Raw genomic sequence first — 23,982 nt, 5'->3', positions numbered from 1 at the left:
ACAGTTTCTGTAGCAGGGGTGGTTTTACAGGGTGGGGTTGCTAGCTCCATGCCCAACCCTCCTCCTTTATCCTGGCTTGGGACCAGCAGGTTACCTGTGGAGTTTTCAGGTGGAGTTCTAACTTGCAATGGCTTCTAAATAGAAGTAAAAAAAAAATTTTCTATGTGTTGGATTAAACACCACTGAAACATCTCTCAACATAAAATTTTAATAAAATCACTGGTATTGGACAAATACACAATATTCAGGTGACCATGATGATGATTTAAAGATAGCACAATTGTCATGCTCCAAGCTTTTACTGGCTGTTCTGCAACTGGAACGGAAGCATTGCTTTTAAGGCAGATATAAAACAAAACAAAAAACCTGCCATATTTTGATAAACATCTGTACATTAAGTCAAAATATTCAAAATGCAATTACAAAATGTTGATTATTTTAACAGCAAAATACAGCCTTTTAAAAGTACGCCGCTACTAGATTGCCACTGTCATGAGAAAATGTCAAGCTGAAGAATGGTAATTTATTTGAATGTAATATATCTTTTTAATAGGCTGTGCTTGAAGAATATTTTAAGTTGTGAACAAAATCATCTTCATAAACAGAATCCATATTTTGAAATGACTGCTATAGAGCAGTTTATTTTTGAAGATACCGATGCCATTTTTTTTTCTTAGATGTAGATCATTTATGAAATGGAGGATATAATGAAAGCTTTGTCTTAGATGCAGTCATAGTTAGGTAAAGTATTAATTGGAAGTTTCTTTTAACGATGAATTCCAAGAGATTATGGCCTGGAATGCAGAAAGACGTTTAACCTGTGAATGAATTAGTTGCATGGTAGATGGAATGTTGAGTATAGGCAAAACTTTCCAGATACGCTTCATTGAGCATATTTTTGGTAAAATATTACAATTGAAAGATTAAACTGGAAATGGCTTTCATGAATTACCTGATTGCTGAGGTAATTTTGACCACATTTGAGAAAATTCATTTAGTCTCACTTATTGCGGCAGAGAGACATCACCTGCACGTCCTCCTTTATCGTAATCATGATTCCCTCCCCTTCTACTCTCGACCAACTTTATTTTAATGAAACGAAGATTCTTTTTGGACAGCGTCAAAGTAACTGCTGGCGTAACTATCACTCGAGTGTGGAAAGTAATTAATTAACACACGTGTGGAAAGTAATTAATTAATAGTATGACGATAATCAATCAGTTTGGTTTGTTCCCTGCTGTCTTTTGAATTAGCTCCCTTCGCATTCCTACCTGACGTCTGCTCGGTGGTGCGAGGTGTCCATCCAGTCGCCGCCAAGGTGTCAGGTATGATCATGATTACGAATGAAATTTTGTAATTACTGTGGAGGTATGCCGCTCGATGGCTGGCGGGTTCATTACATGTATTTGAAGCACCCGGTGTCTGCCGCACTGCTTTGGTCTAACTACCTAGGTCTAACTCTAGTTGTAGATCCTTTGTGCGGCTCGTAGCCCAGAATGTTCCGTGCGAACAAAGTCTCAGAAAGCACCAAGCAGCAGCCAGCGACAAGAATCTTTGGAAGGAAGTAGCCGAATCGTTCCATAAAATGTTTAAATCCCAGGTGGCTCTCAATAAACTACGCGATCTTTGTTGCTATTCCCATATTGCAATTTATAAAAACACAGCAAAGTACAAAGTCGTTCTCTTCGGTTTCCCATTAAAAATCAACACAACGTACATAACGCGTTCGGCTTGCACTCCAATGATCATTAAACCACAGCGGTCTAGACAGGGTGGGCAAGAAGTCGCTGCGCACCCATTACAAGCAACAAATTAATCTTGAGGGGCGGAGGGACATTCATGTACTAATACTTGCAACTTGCTACAACTCAGCGAAGTAACACCGTTTCAGCCGTACCAGCAGCACAACTCCATTCCTTTACTACGGGTCTTGAATTACAAACCCGTTGCGTTGTGAATTTGAAGACTGTCATTGTAAAAAATAAAATAATACATGCTGCATGTGTAAGTTAAAACTGCTTTCGGGTGCGCCTCTGTGGTATTACTTGCACAGTGACACGCTCCAAAGAATGTGTGTAGGCGGGTGGAGTGGGGAAGGGTTTGGTTGTGTATGTTAAGCTCAGTAAGACTTGTCTGACGAGACATCAGAAAATTTGTCTCTGTCCTTCGTTTTTTCCTTGTCCTTGCCCTTTCCTTATCCTTCTTGAAGAAGCCAAAGATGCTGGAGGACCTCTTCTGGCCAGCAGTCACGTCTGCGGAGTCCGACATGTACCGTACGAGGTAATTGTAGACATTAGTAAACGATCTGTCCTGACTGTCCTCGTATCGAGCGTACAGACACAACATGTAATTACCGGCCTTAGCTGGCGTCACGTGGTACTTTACGGTGGTGGAATTGGCCGGATCGCGCACGTACGTGACGTACTCCCGGTTGTCCTCGTCAGGCTCGCGCAGGAACTGAAAAGATAGCTGCACTTTCTGCGGCACGTGCAGTTCCACCGTGCACCTGTTACCCCCACCACCGCCCATCTGAATCTTGGGCTCCTTGTGCGACAGCAGCTTGAGGTCGAAGTTGTCGAAGACCGGCGTGGGACCCCACTTGTTTTTGCGAAGACCCTCGGGCTGAATCTTGGGGAGATCGACGTGGTTGGCTACGTGCGTGCAGTTCACCAAATACTTACAGGCGTGCGACAGTGTGCTCGTCTCCGTTGCCGTCTTGGGCTTGGCGTAGATATCCAGCCCGTACTGACCCTGCTGAGGCAAGGTCACACTGATCGTCAGCTGATCGTCATCCTCCTCGGTTAGATGGACAAATCGGTCCAAAACCTTCTCCTCCACCTGGTTCATGCGCAGTTTGGCCAGGAACTGCAGAGGGCGTGGCAACTGGAACCTCAGCTTGAAGCTGTCCTCGGCCATGATGATGCCCACTTTCTCACCCTCCCCGGCGGCACCCTCGGACAATATGGATGCAATGCCGAAGTGCCGCATTGCCTTCTTCGGCCCCCACTCGCCAGCCGCGCAATTTGGCAGGGGGTGCATCTTGCCTGTCAAAGTCTTGCACGAGATCCGGAACTTGCAAGTGCACTTAAGCTTGAAAGGCGCCATGTTGGAATTGTTCTCTTCAATTCGGCTGGACTCGTCGATCTTGTTGGCGAAAATCTCCAGGAAGTAGTCAGCCTTTGTGGGGACGTGTACGCTGAAGGTAACGGTGTTGTCCACCATAGTCTGGAAGACAAACCGCTCCAGGCTGGCACCCTTGAACATTAGGTCCTTCATGTCGGCGAAGCGCAGTTGGTAGTAAAAGACCAGGTCATTCTCGTGCTCCTCCGGGACCTTGATGCTGATCTTGCAACCGCCTTTCTCGTCCGTGTCCACCACCGCCATCTTGTGGCCGTCGAAGCGCATGCCGTAGTGGAAGAAGATGGAGCGGACAAAGGGAAGGGCCTCGAACTCCTCTAAAGTTATCGGGTTCTGCAGGAGTTGCCATTTGGGGTCGTAAGGCCAGAACTCCTGCAACCGTTGAAGGATACATCAGAACCGCTCATTAGCCAACTAGAGTGAACATAGTTTGTGTTTATTAGCAAAGTTTTGTACGAACTGTTGCGCTTTTGTGCATGCTTTTAACATGATAGGCTTGGATATAAATAAAATGCCAGATGAATGATAGATAGTAACTTCCAATGCATTTACAGAAATAAGCACCCGTAATGATCACCCAAACTGTCCATACCCTCTCCCTACCTAGTGCAGAGACTTAAAAAATCCACCTGAATAAATTCGTCGGGGTCAGTGAGGAAGTAGTGTTCATCGTACTGGTAGCGGATATGGTCCTTGTTCTTCACGGTGTCCTCTTTATCTTTACTCAAAACAAGATGTCTGCAAACAAAGTACAGTAATCGCCATCTTCTTCACACCATAACTCTTAGTTTTTCTTGACCACAAGAAAACACGCAAGAAAAGCGTCCTTTAAGTTTGTGGATAATCTTCTATTTCATGCAGAAGAAAACCATACTCTTAAAGGCTGTAACATCATTTAAGCGGAATACAAAGCAGTGTGTTTTTGTTTGTTTGACTGAGAGACAGAGGATGTCATTGAGTATGAAGAACCATAAAAAGAAGAAGGAAGGCGACAATGTAGTAAGCAGAATATAAAACATGCATGTTATCTGAAGTAGTCGTGTGTGATTCTTAATGACGGGATATTTCACGAATTCCAAGTACATTCCAACCCCTTACTGTAGAGAAATCCAGGCGCCAGCGATGTAAGCCATTTGTTTGAAAATGTGAGGAAAGGTGAAGTAAACGATTGAGGCTGGACGAGTACAGACTAATATCACAACACTTCTTACCGAGCCCCCCAGTTGCACTGGATAAGTCGCCAGTCGCCGTCAATGAGAACAGCATTCCAGGTGTTTTGGAAGGTATCAGGTGTAATCTTCATTCCTGGCTCGTACCCCACGCTTTTTGAATGGCCTTTGATCTCCACACAGTGCAGACCGGCATAGCTTCACAACGTAAAACAATGTACATGTATCAATATTCATTTTCAAACGATGTTGAGTGTGCTCTATGTGTGTTTTTGAGAGACGGATGAATTGACTGGTCAATTTATTCAAGGGCATTGCAGGAGAAGAAACAGATCAGTGATACAAATTACAATGAAAAATATTAACAGTATACAATGATGAGTAGCAGGGAGTAGATAGTACATTTATCATATTAATATGTGGCCAACTATTAGAGAAAACTATATCTCCACAAGACTATTTCTAACCTTGAATGCACGTTTCAATGAAATTGGCAAAGTGTAAAATTTTCTTTAAATATCTTTAACTCTCGGGCGAGTAAAGCTTCACAACTTAATACAAAATGGATCTTCAATTACTTAACACAAAATGTAAATGAAATCTTGTACAGTATATCGCTTGTAGCAAAAATAATGAACTGCAAAATTCGATACATCCAATCTAAATTTTTGCCACAGTACTCTGCAAATAATAATTATTTTAGCCATGTTTTAACACATAGGAGGTACGTTTCTTCAGTATAAGTATTGGGCTAACCTGCACAGCCTCATGAACAGCACATGATATGTCTCCGTGCCGAACTTGATGCCTCTCAAAAGCCCCATGGGCGACTCGGCCTCAATGTCGTCTGCAAATTCCATTACGTTAAGGTCTTTCACCGTGATCCAGCGATAGATGGCGCTAGAAATAAAGAAAACCAGCATAGTTCTTTTTATTTACTTTGATAAAATACACCAAAAACTTCGATGTAGTTTTTTTTTCCTGTAAAGCGCAAACTTCAGTTGTACGTATCGTGACTCACCGAACTTTCTCGAGATCACTAACAAGGTTTTCTGTCAGTTGCCTCATCAGGTCTGTGTACGTCGGCTGCTCTCCCTCTGCTACCTACAGTGCGTGGGGAAACAAGAAAATTTTAATAACATTTTGACTCCGAAGTTTTGAAAGCAATTTTTCATGTATCCCAGTCATCAAAGCTGTATTGGATCGGGGTGTTCCCTACACCCTTATACAAATAGTAACACTAAAACTGCCAAGTAAGGTTCGTCGTAAAGGAATCTCTCGCTAGTTAGGTTTGTCATATTGTTTAGATGTTTATATCTGCCAAACGTTTTCCTGCATAATGACCTGGCATACACTCACCTTTATCACCTGATGGTCAATGGCCGTAAAGACGGAGGCATTGGGGAAAAGCTCATGCTTGCGGCAAGATGGCGGTTGAGGGGAAGTAGGACGGACCACCGCCGCTATCTGCAGCACCTCCTGCAGGGCCTCCTGTAACAGGTCTTCTTGGTCACATGTCATGTCTTCTGGGGAGGCGTCCACAGTGGGTGGTGTCCCCATCGGTAACATCCCGGCATGGGACACACCGTTGTGTTCTGACACTTTCGCGGAACTTGAAACAGGCTGAGGAAAAAGAGATAAGTAATATTAAAAAAAAATAAAATAAAATAAAATAAAACAAAAGAACAAAACCCCACAACAAATTAAAAAGTAAATAAAATCAATGAATGTAGGAAGAAAGAGGTAGTCTCTCCTTACCGGTCCCTCAACTTCGAGAGTTTTCTGCAGCTCCATCTTCAGCTCCTCCTGCTTAGCTGCGAGGAGTGTCAGCATCTCCACGCTCTGCTTCTTGACCATTTCCGCCGTTGCGCGCTGCTCCCTCTCGCGCAGGCGCAGTGTGGCCGTCTTGGTGATCTTCTCTCTCTTCAGAGTCATCGTCTTCTCTAGATTTTGCTTCTCGTTCTCGAACTGAACTGTCATCAGCTGTAGGCAACATCGAGTACAGTCTTGAGAACTTTGTTAGTCGATAGAGATATTCAGTGGATTGTTTGAAAGAGACGAAAGGTGAGGGGTGAGAGAGAATGATTAACCAAAACAAAATTTATGTCGACCAAAAAAACAAAAAAAATTGATACCCCAAAAATGTAACACATGCATATAAAAGCACAAAAGCGATATGCAAAATGAAGAAAGAAGAAAATATGAAGAGTAACTGAGGGCTTCTGCTAAGGCTAAATTCTTTGGGGTCCCAGGGAACCCTTCTTCAGATTTTTAAGGGGTCCCTGTTCTTCGCCCAAATTTGAATGGGACCCCATTGACGGAAATTGAAGGGGTCCTCCGAACTTTTAATGCGTACTGTACGCAATTTTTTGCGTAAGCAGAAGCCCTGCAGAGTGGGAAAAAAAGAAGGGAGGGATAAAAGACGGAAGGTAGGAAGGAGGAAAATAAAGAGGAATAAAACTAAAAAAGAACAATTTTGATCATTAGTAAACTTACCTTCCGATCAGTGTCCTTCATTTTTTTCTTCTTCTCCGTAACATACTTGTTGGTCAGCTCCTGCAGGCGTTGCTCCCATTCCTGGTCGATCTCGCGAGAAATGGCGGTCTTCGCGCTCTGCCTCTCCTCGTGGAACGTTTTAAAAAGTTCATCCTCTTCTTCTCGCAAGCGGGCTTCCAGTCGCTTCTGGGCGTCGAACAGTTCTTCCCGTTTCTTGGCCTGTACACAGCAGTCATGAATACAGGTTCGTGAAAACCAGTCAACCTGAGTTCAGCTACATTTTTGCAGAAGACAGATCTGAGAGTTGCAGAAAGAAGCAGAAAACCATATTCCATGATACAATTTTCTTCAGAAGATTCTAGACAATTCATAAGGCACCAGACCACAGAGATATATGACAGTATAAAGACTTGCAACTCATAATAGTTGAACGTCTTGAAAGTATTGTATCGGTGGATTTGCTTATCTTCCGACAGCTTGTGAACTTGTTATGTTTTATTCAATGAGACATTCTGCAGGCATTAAGCAGTAAAACAAATAATAATAAAAATATAAAAGGGTGGCACCTATTTGATCCATTCTATGACTGGAACTGTGGTGTGGATAGAAGCACGTGCAGTCTGGATTACAGTTTTTCAAATGAGATGGAGCTAGGAGCAACTGCTGGCTACATATGTTTCATCATCCCACATGACATTCTATAGACAATGTGTTTATGTGTTATGTTGCATGTGTATGTGTGAGATTCTTTGTAAAGCTTCATGATCTTGCGCACAGGGGTCGGGATACAGGGCTATATAAGTTAACTTTATTATGCTTCTACAACATGTAAGTTTACAGGCAAAACGCTAATAGTTTTTCTCTAAATGCTAGATCGAAACAAGAGACCTCAACACTGAGGACATCAGCGTGTTGGACTTTAACAGATTTACAACAGATATAAAAGGCAAGATATTTCTGAAGATGTAAAATCTGATATTTTGTTCCATTGTATTTTACTATTCACACCCGGTCATTCTTGACGCCACAGTCGGGTGGTGACTCGGGTTGTAAAGTTATCCACTTGGATTATTCCCAGGCTAACGTGGTGGTTCTCCTGTGGTGGTGGTGGTGGGAGGGTTTGGGAAACAGGACGCGCCGAGGTCAGAAAGTGATGAGCGAGGGGTTACAGCAGTTTGTGCAAACGCCGTCAGAGGTCGCCGTTGGGCTGGAGACGCTCCGCTTTGGAAGGGCGAGGACAAGCAGCGGGACCTGTTTTCCGCAGACACTAGCGCCCCCTGCCTTCTGCTGTATGTCAACTGCATTTGCAAGATCGGCGCAAACAAGAATGCATCTTCGAATTTCAGAAAGAATGGGAAACAGAGAAACGTCCTTTTCCCTCGCAACGTCTGTTGACAGGACGAGTTGGCGGGTGAGGGGTGTGGTGGGGAGGGTAGGACGAAGGGATGTGATGACTTAAACAGCCAAACAGCCAGCGTGGTCACAAAGCTGAGAGAGAGAGAATGGAAGAAGGATAAGAACATGAAGTAATTCCGGTCTGGAGCGTCCGTAAAAACCATTTGTGTTTCCTCTAGTCCGATATTTTCTCAAAATAGTGAAATACCATCGAAACTCCTGCACGTAAATCGCAAGCAACTGATGATGTTGCAGCATCCAGAGTGCAAAACATGCTATGGCGCTAACAATCTAAAGATACAGTTTCACGGAGCAAATAAATAAATGAATTTATGAGTAAAACTAGCTGACATGGCGTTCGACCTGCTCCATGATTATAACATTTTATTGTCTCTCTTCCTTCCCCATCAACATTGTCGTTCTGTTCGTGATTTTAATTCTTTGATTGTGTTCCTGAAACTCATTGTTGACATCCTTTTGATGGAAAAAAACCTCCTCAGATTATCGGGTCCCCCTTTCACCAGCATACTTGGATTTATCGCTAAGAAACTTCAATCTATTTCTGGCTGACCCAAACGCAAAAATATATTGTCTAGAGGCAAAACCAGATAGGTTATCTTTGTTATCCTGTATAGCAACGAAAACCTTTGCACACGGACAACACACGCAGACGTGCCTTACAGATACATTGTTTTCCTATAGTACTCTACAAAGTTTAAATGGCAGACTCGAGTGGTTTTCACTTCGTAACAGCTTGGGATCCCGTGGGTGGTGTGAGTCAGTATTGATGCCATAGAGCACCTTGCTAAGGTGGCCACAGTAAGATGGGAAAACACAGCACCAACGCTAAGTCCTTAAGTGATCGTAATTTGACGGTTTTTTTAAACGACATGGCGATTGCAAACGACATTCCGATTGCAGAAAGACAACATTCCGATATCACGAAACGATGACTTGGAGAAGGTGGCTGACTTTTTCAGGACAAAGAGAAACTTGCACATAACGGCACCTTTAGAGACCACCGGAAGTCATCAATCAGGCAAACGGTTTAACCTGGTTTTATTGAGGACGAAGATAACGTAGTCAGGCCAACAAATGGCAAAGAGGTTGCTAGCAGTGAAGGGAGAGTGGTTCACCGCATGTAGGACACGGACCCCAACCCTCTCCTCCAAACAGTTCTGAGAGATCAGAAGGAATTCAAAGATGGGCAGAGGAGTGGGGTGGGGACTTGTTCGAGTGGAAATCGAACAAGCGACCTTCGACTGCAACACGTTGACAACAAAATGACTTCCTCAGTCCATAATTATACACCTCTCGCCAGTAGCCGGGACTACAGGCCTTGTCAACAAGACAAAACCTGCAAGCAGGTAAAAAAATTAAATAAATAAAAAAACAACAACCCCAAAACAAGAAACGAACCATTGTCTCTACAGAGCAAGACTCGTGGACTGCAGAACATGAAGGCACGGTCCATGTGAGTACGCATGCAACCAAAAGCAAGCAAATGCTAAGCTGTTTGAAAAAGGCGACAAGTTGTCTGACATGAACAAAAAACATCCCCACAGGACCCATGCATACGATAGAAGGAATGTTTCCAGGCTGCTGATTGTGTCTGTGTGAGGCGGGAGGGAGCCTGACATGCACGCAGGAGGAGCAGGCGATACGGTTCCCTGACTTGATTAACTTGAGGAAGCCACCAACACGACAGGCGATGCAGGAGGCAGCGATGAATCAGGTGGCAGGGGGACAGCAAGGACAGAAAACACACTCAAGGTCTTGAAATGCGATGTTGAAGCGTGAAGCCGCTCAGTGCATGTCTTCTACAGACCTTGAGAGGCTGTCAACGGAGGATAGCCTTCTCACTGTCTCATGGGTATATTTATTTTCCTTTTATTTTTTTGGTGAGCGCTTGTTCTGAGTTAGTTCTACCTGGTCAGATGGTCTGTTTCTTGAGTGCATTCCATTCAAAAATGGAAAGTTTTGCGACAGCGTTGACAGTTGAGATGGTTTGCTAAGCATCCCCGCCATCCCTAACCCCACCTACCCGACAGAAAAATGACCCGCGTTGTCATGATACTTATTGCTACTGTCATTGTCGGCAGTGTTACATATGCAGAAGTCATTATTGTTATTATTGTCATTATTGCTTTTTCAACACCGAGGGATGTACAAGTGCGCGCGTGCACACACACATAAACCGAAACCCGTCTTGATCCACGTATGCAGGTCATTCACCTGTCATGCTCCTGTGATACTTTTCAAATTAACTAAGAAGTTCGACAGGCGCACAAAAAAGCTTTTTACCTCCACTGATAATTGCAGGTGATCTGATGACAATCTATTTACTGAAAAAAGTTTGTCACAAAAATTTGAGCTCTTTTACATTAACTTTTTTTTCGACATTTGATGCATGAACGCATTGAGGCAAATCTATGTGCACTGTATGTGAACACACACACAAATGAAAAAAAAAAAACTCCAGGAAAATATCAGTCTTGGAATTGAAAACATAAACAACAAACCCACAAACACCAAAATCCACAAATCGCTCTCCATTCCCAATTTTTTAAATCAAACCTCTCCTACTTCAGTCAGAGCCTATGTCAGAAGACTAACTGCTCAGGTCGGGGGGAGGTGTAGGGTAGAACGGGACAAATGGAGAAGCAATCAGCATTAGCGAACTGCCAGCAGTCGAGTGCAGTGTTTCCGCCCACAGACCTCCCGAACACTGCTGGTTATCGAACTCGACGAGGGAGAGTAAGAGCTCTTTTCCTTCAAGAACCGTTAAAGTATCAGACGCCTGCTGCCTCGACGATAAACACCTGCATCTTTAATCACAGATAACAGGTATAGCACTGACTTCCTGCAGGTTTTTCTGGAATGCAGGTATCTCCCCCACCCCATCATAATGACGGTTATTTTATGGCGGTGTTGCGAGCCTGTGCTGTGTGTGTGGCACCCACCCCACCAACCACACACACCACATCGGGACTGAGGGAGGAAGAGAAGAGGCAAAGGGAAGGAGGAAGACAGAAAGAGGAAGTAAGAGGGAATGGCAGTGAAGGGAAGGCGACGAGGAGCGAGAGAGTGACCTAACCCTTCCTCAAAAAATGGAGGAAGGAGGGAGGAGAGAGGTAGTCTTGTAACCTTACGGTTGGGGAATGAAAGTATTTGAGCTTTCACTATCTTCAGGTCTGCTGTTGCGAGGGCGGTAACCGTCTTCTCTCACTTCCACGGAGTCACGAACCTATTCCGCAGCTGGGTCATCTTTTGGATTTGGGAAGAAAGCAGTTGAACAGGTAGCTTACTGGTTAAAACCCCGAGGGAGCGAGCAAGAGAGAGAGAGGGGGGAGTAGAGAAAGTGAGAGCCGCAAACTGTATCCACACTAGAGGTACAACGGAAGGGTGAGAACCACAGATATTTATGGATGTATGATTTTTTCTTTTATTTGAATGGTAGATGGCAGCTCACACAAATTCTGGCTTTATGCATCGAACCACATTAAAGGAGGGTGAAAAGTTTGTTTGAATGATCGTGTGAATATCGGTGCAAGATGCCATTTCCCCAAACCTAGGTGAAGCCAATTATTAAAAAGAAGTAAACCCACCAGTGCTTGAAAATAAAATCTCGGATGTGACTCACTCCATAACTGAGTCTCAGTGTTGGTTTCTCCATAACCTGTTATTAACACTCAAATGAGACCTCGCCCAAAGTGGGGTGGGGGAGATTTTGAAGTATACTTGTGTTTAGCTGATATAAAGCTTCGTTGATGTCTTTTTTGCGGGAGCAAACACTAAGAAATGGAACACACACCGCAGGGAGGGCGATAGGACTGTGGAGACAAGACAAACATCACGCAAGCAACGACTGTGACACACAGTCAAATATCTGTTCGTCAAGCATGTCACTACGAGCCTTTATGACACATTCGATAACAGTTTCCTAGCCACACTAAAGTGTCAAACATTTAGGCCCCTGAGCCACTCTAGTTTACACCAGGGGCAGCAAATCCTCTTGGTGAGGAGTTATCTCCATCAACGCCAGTCAAGCTGTGCGATGACCTCTGCCTAAATATCTCTGATGAGGTGTTGAGGCGACTTCCTCACCATCTCCTTCCGAGCAGACGACAAAATCTGAGCGTACATTAAAGTTTAATAAAACATAATGTATGATTAATTAATTTAATGTATATTAATCTAAGCACCGCACATAAACTCTCTGGTTAGTCATCGAATCTTTCAACGATCAAGGCACACACGGTTACGAAATTCTATTTTTAGGAACGGACACGGTCTGCAACTTCCATTCCTGCCTTTGTTTGTTTTCTCGCTTTTTTTTTTTTGTAACCGTTAATGTGCAATAAATTTTCTTGGAGTCAACAGCTTTCTTCTTTCCTTTTCCTCCGTTCTAGGTTCAAATTTTATGAAAAGGTACATGTGCCTATAGATTGCTGTTGAGCTTGTTGTATTGTATTGTCAATATGCTTGTATCTCCCCCATGTCATAATGACCAAGATAACATATCCTTTATTCTCTATTTTTTTTTTTTTTTAAAATATTTGAAAAAAATGCCTATTAATGCGCGTACATCATTGACATCGCCGTAAATCCACAGTTTACCGAGATGGTGTGAGTGGCGACATAGTAAGTTTATGACCGGCCTTTCCGGACATCCGGGAAACTAAATAAGCTCAGGAATGCTGCAGATCAGGAACTCAGAACAAAACTTCACCAACCTTTTGTGTCGGGGGTTTAACCGTGCCATAGTGATACTAGGGGAACAGCAGAGGGGTGAAGATTGTGGGGAGTGGATTGGGAGAGGAACGGCCACCAGGGCACGCCTACACCTCACATCATGGGCCCACACCACACACCACACCACACACACCTACACCGCATCATATGCAAGTTTTTGTAGTGTACACACGCGCGAGCACGCACGAAACAACAAGCAAACGTGTTGTCTATGGAATGTCATGTGGGATAATGAAAGACATGTAGCCAGAAGTTGTTCCCAGCGTGTTCAGTTCATTTGAAAATATCTACACCACACCACATACAAAACACACCCACACGTCCAACCTTTGGGTGAAGAAAAACATTTCTTTGTACTTCCGTTCCACCACAAGATATCGCAAGACATTAACGACCTGTTAAGAAAAAAAGTGTTTAGGGCACCTGAATATCCGTGGTTTCTTTTTTGGGGCATAATTAATTCACCACGTTAGTGTTTAGTAAATTATCTACAAATTCATTTCCAGCGACACTTGGATGGAAATATACTTGTTGGTGTAAGAAGTCTGGTTACAGACACACTCCGGACGGCTTATATACACAGAACATGTTCCTGAAAGTTTGTTCTGAGTTCCAACACTCTTCGTCTGTGGACTGAAACTTTTAGCTGAAGTCACCGATGACTGTGTGATCTCATTCTTGCTTTCAGGGAAGCTTGACCGAGGCAAAGCACCGTTGTTGTGTAAAGAGAGCATCCCATCATTAATGACCTGGTGGTGCAGAGGACATGGCGAGCTCGTCTGACGAGATCTTGGGCCGGTCATACCGGACAGTCGGGAATATAGAAGTGGAACTTTGCTGTATCAGTTCACACAACATCAGTGCCGGTAATGTCAATTAAACTGTCTGGCTAGTACTTTTGGAGGAATATTTATTATATGAAAGTTGTTAGCACGGGAAAGTCTGAGTCCTGCTGATCTGACCGGGAGCACTCGGTGCTCTCTCGATGAAAGTAATCCTCATTCATCAGACCTGCCCACACCTGGCTAGTCACAGTCTATTACACAGATTCCTATCATAGAAGCTGTCGACTGTAGAGCTAAATACTTTGTCTATGGCCGTTTCTCATCTAGCGACACAACAACTGTTTTTTTTCCCCTCGGTCACGTGACATTTACCTCTTGTTGGGGGTAAGGGTGAGGGCTGGTTTGCACGAGGTGTTAAATCGTATTTAACATTAAGTCCAAGTCATTCGTCTATACTTCCGAAAATCTCCATTTATTTGAGAGTACTTCAAAATGAGTCTGAAGTCGCCCTGTCTCGAGACAGGGAAGTGAACTAGCTCTTGAGTCTGACAACTTAAGACAAGACCTCCCATGCAAACCACGTTATCGGGTAATAACACACCCAGGAAAAGAATGTTGTTGCAAGGAATTATTTTGCAGGTGCCTGAAGTCTGTCCTAGGACAGAATAGCTCTCATTGCCTAGTCAAGAGTGCTCCCCTCCACAGAACTCCCTCCCTCACTCCACATACATCTTTCTGACATCCTAAATCCTTGTTTTAACCACCAGGCTCAAGCTTCACAAATTATGTCACGACCAGGTGTAATGGCGAGGTACGCAGGCCTAGCAACCCCAACATGACCTAAGGAAGGAAGATGATGATTAGGGAAGTGGGAGGGAATAGCCGATGCCTGGTACAATGTGTCGTGAGTAACCTGACCAGTCATCTGCTACAAGCACGGTTTACCTTAGCGGCTGTAAACTCTCTTCCACAACCAGCTCATCTCCGACCTTCGTCCCTACGCGATGACAAGCCACAGGCGGAGGAGTTTGCACACGTCTGTCAACTGTTCAAAGTATGGCGGTGCTACGAATGTCAAAGAATGGGGTTGTAGGGGAGGTGAAAGTGAAGGTTGCATGACTCCAAGGGGTTAAAAAAAACCCACCTGGACGAAGACACAAAAAAAAAAAAAAAAAGAGGGCGGAGGTTGAATGGGGTGAGGTGGGGGTGATAAAGAGAAGAAATGCAAGCAGACGAAAACCAGGACCGTGAACACAGGTAAGAGAAGGGGGACATAATACTGATGCATATCGCCGGTGAATAGGTGAATGCATGTTTGTACTTCCCGCAACCCTACCCATTGACACTCGTTGCTTTAGGTGGGTAGAAAAGCGGAATAATATATAATATACATGCAATGCAGGTCAGGTCAGGGTTTCTGCTACGTCTGGTCCTGAGAACTTTAAGATTTTGTTATTGATATTGTCGGGCCTTCTGGTGTGTGAGTTGGGTAAGTGCTTGAATCACTGTTTAGAGCAGAGTTTACTTTCTTTGAGCAGAAGAAAACTTGCAGTTTATGTAGAATGTTTTCATTTAATGTGTCTTTGAAATAATACCTTTGCAACAACTGAAAAATGTGTGCTTAGTACCATAGTGGATGTTGTGAATGTGTTTAGTGCCTAGGGTATATTGTAATTGTAGTGCCTTATAGAATAGTGTAATTGTGGAATAGGTTTTCTTGACTTTTCTGTTAGTTGGTTAATTGCTTACCAGATCACTTTTTTTATTGCCTTCATTAAATTAACTGTTTTTTTCCATCATCTTTCGGCGCTCACTTGCCTACACCAAAGACTTTGCATATCATCTTTGCTCACCCAAGTCGGCTGACAACATTTGAATGAACCATCGCGGTGAGAGAGAGAGAGGTAGACTGGAAGAGTGCGAATGTGTGATGGGGAGATAGCGACAAAGGGTCCTCGAGGCGAACGTGTGATCAAGGTCTGCAGTTTTCGATAGTCGATTAGATTTCTCCTTTCCGCAAGGGGGGTGGGATGGAGAAAGGGGAAGGAAGAAGCGATAACTACCCAAGGGACCACCCGAAAGACGGAGCCTCTCAAGTCACTCAAAAAGTTTGTCTGGTATTGTTTCCCTGGTCCAACTGTTACCCCCCCCCCACACACACACACACTTGTACCCGTTTCTCCTGCTTACTCAGGATGCAATGAGGTAGTTTAACTTGGACATTGTGTGCAGGGCTGGCAACTAGTGCAGACAGCAAAAACCTGGTCAGATCGAGGCTCCACCTCTGTAGATCAAACCCCAGGATGATGATGGATGTCCATCACCTTGCTCTGTCTCAAGCCCAACTACAAATTCCTAACAAGATCAAATGCCGCAGCCACTTCCTCCTGTGGTTTGTGCATGCGCACTGTCGACTCTCAGCAAACATCCCCTGTCCCCCTTTAGCTGAAAACCTGAAGGTTCAGCGGCCACACTACGAGCAGACTGGATAATCCTTGACTGGATCACGACACATGGAAAGGGTTAAGCAGACCAATACCCGATCAAGTTCGGGTAGCGCCGCACTGCTGACTGACCGCGCACATCACGTGACACCAGCTAAACTATCCATCACAGTGTGGCTGCATATTCCCTATTTCAGAAGATTGGAAGATGACCTTCGACCCAAGTAATTGTCAGTCTTTGTTTACCACAACCTTGAAACTAATTCAGTAAATAGTAATGGACGCTTCCTTAAGATGCTGAGAGAAAAAACTCGTACGATGGCGTTCCATAACATCCAGAAATAAAAGACAGCGATTATTTTCTGCTGTTTTTTTTTTTGTGTTAGATTTTCATCTTGAGCACAGCATGGAGACATCTGTCAAAATAATAGAATGCAGGGTCACGGTGACATAACACAGGTGTGTGAAGTCTTTCTCAGAAAATTCACACGGCGCGGCAGATAACTTCACACACACACGACAGCTTGTCGAGAACTGACTGAAGCAGATAACAACACCCTTGAAGGACTGAGTCTTGATAAAACAAAAGCTGCCACCCTTATCTCACAGCAGTCGCCACAGCTGCTGCGTGCACGCGCGTGAGGCCTTACAAAGATAGCAGAGTGCGTGCGTGCGTGCGTGCGTGCGTGCGTGCGAATGGATTTCTGTAACTACAGAATTGAATTGTGTGGGGAACGAAGTTGGTTCATTTACATTGTTGTTGTTGTTGTTGTTGCTGCCAGGGGCAAGGAGGTCAAAAGATCAACCAATCAGTGCCCTCTAAACATGGCTTACGTTCAGTCGTCTGCTATAACGGTTTAGAGTAATAGCAACAAAAAAAAAAATGTCAACCAACTTCTGTTTGAGACCGTTCTGGCTTCCAAGAAGCGGTTAGAGACATTCTGGATGAAGAAGATTTTCCTCCACAACAGGTGAGCATTTGGCTTGTATATGTGTGTGTGTGCTTGCGTGCGTTTGTGCGTGAGTCCTCTGCATGCATGGCTGGGATTAAGCGTGAACAGTACTCACGATGTGCGGGGGGAAGTGATGCTTGTCCAACTTCCTCTGGTACCTCCGCTGCAGCCGCTGTGCGTCCATCGCCCCCTTGATGTGCAGGGCCTCTGCGTCAATGTTGGAGGTGTGCAGCTGCCGCCCGTACTGCGACGTCTTCTGGGCCGACAGGGCGCTGCGGATGGCCATCGCTTCACCGTCCACGCTGGGAGCCACATCCGGGTGGCGGATCTTGGCCACCCTAGCGGCCGCTGCGCTGCTGATGTCCAGCTGCGCCTGCATGGCCTGTCGGATGCCCAGCGCCTCGTGGCTCATACCCGAACCCCCGATTCGCGGCACGTGCGTGTTGCAGTAGATCTCAGGGTCGTCGCCCTTCACCTGGGTTAAAGAGAGGAAAGTGTCAAGGTCTGGTTCGCTTGGTGTGCAATGTGGAATTAATAAGACAGTTTTAAATGGATCCAAGCGGATGAGAGAATCCGGCTCATGCTGTTTTCCTACTGACAAGCGTCAGTAAAGATATTTTGAGATTACCTGGTTGCTCCAGTAGTTTTTCAGGTCAGGAACTGGCCGCACACTAGGCACCGGAAGCAGGACTTTGTGGAAGATGACATCGTGCACGGGTCCCATGCGTTCCTGTTGGTACACCACCTCCTTGCAGCGCTGGCAGCGGTTGTTGTTGCTCTGGGGGGGAAGGAAAATCGCCGACAGGCGACGGAAGCCGCGGGCTGCTGCATTCTCCTCCGACACCGTGGCCATGCTACATGAACAGAATAACTCTCATATTAATATACATTATTAATATCCAGTTCCCACATCGACACTTAACCTGCTAAACACGAACATAACAGAATACAGTTCCGTGGTCATGTTAAAGAAAACACGTGTTCTAGTTGCATGCATTCTAAAAACACGAAAATGTGTTTCCGGAGCACGAGAGCTACGAGCCTAATGAAGCGTTTTTTTTTGCGAGATACTAAACTAACTTAAACTAAGTTCTCCTTACCTGTGTTATCGAATGCCACATCAGATATGTCAAGACAATAAAGACAATGTCTATTCCGTCCTTGACAAGACGGCATTAGACCAGATTCTATGTAAAATGTTCATGTCCTTCACCTGTGATCAGACCTTTCTAACCTGCAGGTATTTCACCTCTGATCTCTTCAAGTGCAAAACAAGGAAGATAAGAGAATGTTTACCTACACCAGTAAGCACATCCACTCGATAAAGTTTGCTCACATACACTGACACGACTCCTTATCTGTTTACTTCTGGCTGTATGATGACATTCATCTGGAAGTTATTATACACAACAGACAGGTACGTGCAGGTCGTTTGAAAAAAAACGAGTTTTTGAGCTTCAACAATTAAAAAAATGAAAAAAATCAGACACAAAAAATACATCATCCACTAATAAGGAAAGCGATGAAAATTAACCTTAATGCCCGTATTGTTAAAAAAAAAAAGAGTAATGCTCACTTGCAGGCAGTCTCTCTCTCTGTCTGTCACCTGCTGCCCTCCTTCAGTTCAGGCAGAAACATTTGTCTATTGTTTAGGGTTTGGTGGGAGGGAAAGCGGTTGGGGAAGGGGATGTAAGTCTCGTTAACACACATCAGGCGGAACTAGTTGTTGCGCTGTACGTTAGTGCTGTACGTGTCGCACTGCCGCTGCAGAAACTACGTGGCGGTGGCAGCAGCAGCAGCAGCAGCAGCAGCACGACAGGCCAGAATCAATAAGCCTAATCATAAAGCCGCGGTCGGCATGCTTCAGCACGCAACTCTTCACGCCATGCATCTCGAGGAATAGGTTAACCCTTCATGCGTGCCTTAGACACAAGACCAGGGACAGCAATGACAAATAGGTTTTGTCTCACCTTATCGCAGTCAATGTGTGTGTATGTGTGACCCGAGGAAATTAAGAAAGAAGAATCGACTCCTTTTCCTCCCACAAATCAATGTGTGGGGTGTGATTCCAGAAATGTTGAGACAGCAGGAAAATGAGAAGACATGAAGGAGGAAAGACAGGTGGCAGAAGTAATTCATGGCCAATGTTCCAGACCAGGAAACCATCAGACTCTGGGTGTCTGTGGCTACTGGTCTGTAGTCTCTCACGTGACTCATAAGGTTAATCAGCATGACACACCTACCAGAACTTTCATACATTGCAAGGGTTTCTCTCCCATTAATGTTCCTTCTCTTTCCCTCGCCTAGGATACCTTAAACAATAGTTTTTGCTTCCTGTTCAAATGAAAATAGCATGCACTGCCTTGGGTATTTGGAAAGAGATGAGGTTCAGCCAACCCACAACGACCCCAGCTGGCAAGCCCGGCCGAGAGAGAAACTGATCAGTCGCCTTGGTTACCAACATGAAGGCCACAGCTGGTGCTTTCACCAAGGAAAACCTTCGCCCAGTAATACCATGACAATTTGCTGAATGGCTTTGTTACCTAGGCATTGATCCTCCCGAGATTACCTGCAAAGCAGCAATGTTAATAACCCATGACTAACGGTGCTGCAGTTGTTGCAAAGAAAATCTATTTTTAAGTCGATTAGCATCCTCCTTTCCCACTGAGCACTGCTACCTGCTTAATTGGAGAAGTAACTGTAGACAATTCAACCTTCGGGGCACAGTCAGACTTCAGGTGGAAAGAAAGGTGGAAAGAGGGTGTGTGTGCAGATGTCCACTGAAGCTCGAACAATACATCACGTGATGTAACGGTCAGGGGAGGAGTGTTTGTGTGGAGAAGCAAACCCACCAGGACACCAGAGGTCTTCCATATCTAGTTCCTCACTTCTGCGACAGGAAACAGACTCGGTGTAGGGTTGTTATTGTGACTTGCTGCAGTACATGCATCAATGTCAATTAACCCACCCACCCCAGTGGTAGCCTTATAAAGTAAACATGGTGCACGTCATATGCAGGATGTCGCTTGGGGGAAAACTCATCTCCATAACCATTCACACCTGGCGTCGTGTGATTTAGAGGGCTTTCCCTTCAAGGGAGCATGTCAATAGACGCATTATTTAGTCTTCACTTTGCTGTACATAGACGAAATGTGTGTTTTAGGTGGCAGACACACAGGAAAAGAAGGGTGTATGAGGAGGCACATTTCCTTTCCTTTCACCAAAGCAACCTTTATTGTTTTCCATCCCACTTCTTTCAAAGGGTTGCTGGCTCCTATCCGGATACTCTTAAAACGAGAACGATTAGCTGGGACAGTAACTGGAACGAGTCCCAGAAGAACTGATGGAGCCAGGGTTTGGGTCCAGATGCAGGAAGGGATTACAGCTGAGAAGACGATCATCACCATGCCCAAATCCCCTTTTCAGAAACTGTCTCGGGCAGTCTTACATCTTTGCCATTGTTACTCGTCAAGTGTTTGGTCTCCTCGGTCATAAAACAGATTTTGCTCTCACAAAGAGCGAATCAGGAAGTCTTTTCCCCAAAGGGGATGGAAAAGAAGCCTCGTAATTGTGGGCCTTTCCCCCGCACAGAGAGCTGACAGTATCTAGACACCGTGTGCCACTCTGTGTTGCGGTTTCTCACAGATGTACACCTGTGTCCAGCGACTCCCAGGTGTTTGTCCTTCAGCGGCGACTCCAAATACGATGTTTGCCTTGACGCAACGGAAGATAAACACTGCCTGGGAGTCAAACACCGTCTTGAGAACACGAAAGACAATCAGCCCACATGCACATCCTCGATCTATCGACTGTAACATCTTCCTCTTTTACCTTCTTTTCTGCAGGTCGATCCCTAGCATTGCCAGAACTAGTAAATATAATTTACGCAGCAACCATACAATCACTCTTAGGTACTGATCCAGTCTGGCATAACTAGGTCACAAACAAACAAAAAACTAAACTAGGGCAGTCAGCTCTTGTCAGGGACTAGGATGGGAGAGAAATATAAAGGTAAGCTTTTTTCAATCCCCAAACATTTGCTTGGAATTTATACGTGGCTTTTACAACTTATATGTCTTGCAGACCAGAATTTCAATAGCTGTTGCTCTTGCCATCCAGGGGCCAGAGTTGTACCGATCTGTTTGATGAGATATCCCGGGTTTAAGAGTTTGGAGCACTAAAAGATAACAGCAGAACAAATGAATTGTCGGCAGACAGTGTCGACCCCTTGTTTTTCTTCATACGACTTAGCAGGGTCTCCGCTCAGGCCTAAAGGTTTTAATCTCAAGCCTGCTGATGGCTGGCAGACTTCCCACAGCCAGCCTGCTCCCCTTCCCCCACTTCCAAACGGTGACACTTTTTTTTTCTGTCACTGCCAAGTGGGTGAAAGGCGAACAGGTTAGATACAGACACAAAGGAAAGAAAAGGTAAATATATCTTCAACGTGGACTATTTGTCCCAGCGAAAAGACCATTTAGAGGTGTGCTGCAGTCAGTATACATTTACTTCTGGAAATGTATTAAAGAATCATCTGACAAGCGTGCTAATTAAATACTTGACCTGTGTGTCTGTGTGTGACACGACCAAAAAAAAAAAAAATTCAGATGCTAATATAGTGGAACCTTAGGCATCCTTCGCATCTTCTGCAGGATCGAAATGGGCACAAACCTCACTCCTACACAGGTAATGTGGGCACACACCTGAACACTATCTGACCAATTATGAAACACACCTCACGTTTTCCAGCAAGAATGCATCAAAATAGTTCTGAATATTCTCTAAGGAAACGAATTGTTTAACATGAGAATGTTGCCCTTCAGTCCTCAAAAGAAGTTTTTTTTCAGTATGGGTGAGATTTCTCGCATGAATTACTGCATATTCGGGTACATGCAGTGAGGGTTTGCTATGGATTCATAACCTGCTGAGTGTTGAGACATCATGTCGTCAAACCCTCGTGCAAAGGGCGCTTGTGTACAATGTACACGGACACTTGTGCGACACCAAAGTGTGGCGAAACTCGTCTTCACTGAAAACAAGGTCGTTGCACGCCTGCGTTTTGTTTATCCAGTGATGCGTGAAAAGTCTCTGGAAGGGATGGGTGACATTAAGCACGAAGTAAATGTTTTGTCGTCTTCAAACAATATTTTCGCATTTAAGCTATACATGATTTTGGTCACAGAACAGGATGGTTGTGTTTGTGACCGTGCCTTCACGCAAACGTACGAACACACAAGCGAAAGAAATAAAAAGCGCGCGCGAGAAAACCCCAGAAGAAATAAAGAGAGAGAGAACGAGAAACAGATACAAGACAGCGAGGGAAGGAGAGATAAAGAAGTGAGGATAAAGATACACTACATCACGGAGAAGGTGAGTGAGAAACTTGTATGCACTCGTGCATGATTGTGTTTGCACGAAGGCGTGTCGATTAAACAGCCAACTTGGGCTTTACTTGTTTTCTTCTTGCAAGTTGAACCACAAGTATTACACATATGACCGAAGAAAAAAAAAAAAACGCATAATCTAGAACCAAAGAATTTCTATCTATGGAGCAATCTTCCCCTTATCAACTTAAGAAAAAAAAAATCGAAACCAAATGCTTGTACTTCAAGGAGAGGACCAAACAGGACTGGGGTTATCCGCTAAACAGTTTCTTTCCAGCGTCCGAGAATGCACACATCACGTGCTTGTCGTTCTGTGTAACTTTTTGTGTCATCTGTGGAATGCGAAATTCTCACGATCTGCGCATGGACGCTGTGCCATTACATTCATGGACTCGCAATTACAATTGTGGAAAACCCCAAACCAGCATCAGTCCATTGATGTCACCGGTCTCCAAGAGTATCCCCCATCTCCACTGTCTGCCTCCCACGCGAGATCTGCGTGACTCCTGAATCCTGCCTTAATTTTTAGGTTAGAGTATAATTTTGGGGGGTACAACAATAAAAGCTCCGAAACCCTCTTCCATTACAGAACAAAACGGGGTTTATGACACAAGCAAAGTGTGGATACCGGAATCTCCGGCAATAAAGCCTACCTGTCTGTGTCGCTCAGCCCGTGTTGACCTCCGATGCACTAACAGTCACTGAGAAAGCTGCGGCCAGCTGTTGTTCTCTTCTTCACGGCACTCACCACCGTAACCCTCCCAAACACTGTCTTCCCTTCGCGCGCATTAGCGGAGTTCATGAGGTGACAGCTCCATTGCGCATGTCAGCCAACCGGCCACGCACGTCCTGCTGGACGACAGCAGAAGGCAAACTAATCGCCTGACTAGCACATAAGTCAACGTCTCCCACACTGCTCAGGACAGGTGTGGACACTGCTCCCTCCATTCACCTGCAATATCCTGTTGATCCCGGAGGGCCGAAGGCCGCAGCACCGTCCGTACCTGTACGCCAGCCGGCCTCGTCGTGTCGGTCGCTCATGCGCAGCTACCTGAGAGGTGTGTCGAGTGGGTCGCCTGCTCCTCACACACCGCAGCAACTTGCCGGGCCTGTCTGGTGGCGGAGAGGCGGGGGTGGCAGTGGTGGTGGTGGTCGGGGGGAGAGACATGCGGTCCCCACGTCAATAATGGTCACGCCCACACGCTGCTCAATAACTGCTTTACTTTGATCACGATAAGAGGTTCTGCTACAGCCATGACAGGGATGGTGGCATGACTGACAAGAAAAACAGTATTGACAATGTCGAGAATTAAACCAGCCTCAACACGTGATGCAACATCACACCTCCAATTCCCCTCACTGCTTAATTGTAGCTTTCTTTTTTATGTAATGAAATTATACTCATGTGTAAGTATCATAGGAAAGCTACTGTTGTCCAAAGCAACAGCCCTACAGTACCTTTTCTA

At 44.9% G+C, this 23,982-nt stretch overlaps 1 protein-coding gene across 1 annotated transcript; it reads right to left on the bottom strand.

Moving 5' to 3' along the window:
- Window positions 1-188: 188 nt before the first annotated feature.
- On the bottom strand, window positions 189-23,592 carry LOC112574324 (hillarin-like). The gene is made up of 11 exons (XM_025255334.1): window positions 23,170-23,592; window positions 17,764-17,989; window positions 17,251-17,610; window positions 6,804-7,022; window positions 6,066-6,290; window positions 5,667-5,930; window positions 5,329-5,411; window positions 5,064-5,207; window positions 4,350-4,505; window positions 3,768-3,876; window positions 189-3,510 (listed from the first exon to the last, which is right to left on the bottom strand). The coding sequence occupies exons 2-11, from the start codon at window positions 17,986-17,988 to the stop codon at window positions 1,936-1,938; spliced, it is 3,360 nt and encodes a 1,119-aa protein (XP_025111119.1). The 5' UTR covers window position 17,989; window positions 23,170-23,592; the 3' UTR covers window positions 189-1,935.
- Window positions 23,593-23,982: the final 390 nt, after the last annotated feature.

This window comes from Pomacea canaliculata, linkage group LG10 (assembly GCF_003073045.1).
Source record: "Pomacea canaliculata isolate SZHN2017 linkage group LG10, ASM307304v1, whole genome shotgun sequence".
Classification (NCBI taxonomy): Eukaryota; Metazoa; Mollusca; class Gastropoda; order Architaenioglossa; family Ampullariidae; genus Pomacea; species Pomacea canaliculata.
The sequence above is the reverse complement of the archived record's forward strand: the minus strand, read 5'-3'. Positions and strand labels throughout refer to the sequence as shown.

Bases quoted from the DNA above. Each gene is read 5' to 3' on its own strand.
- LOC112574324 (XM_025255334.1), bottom strand. From the start codon at position 17,988: ATGGCCACGGTGTCGGAGGAGAATGCAGCAGCCCGCGGCTTCCGTCGC. The intron at 6,291-6,803 runs GTAAGTTTACTA...TGTTGCCTACAG, and splicing joins TGAAGGACACTGATCGGAAG to CTGATGACAGTTCAGTTCGA. The intron at 5,412-5,666 runs GTGAGTGTATGC...CACGCACTGTAG, and splicing joins TTGACCATCAGGTGATAAAG to GTAGCAGAGGGAGAGCAGCC.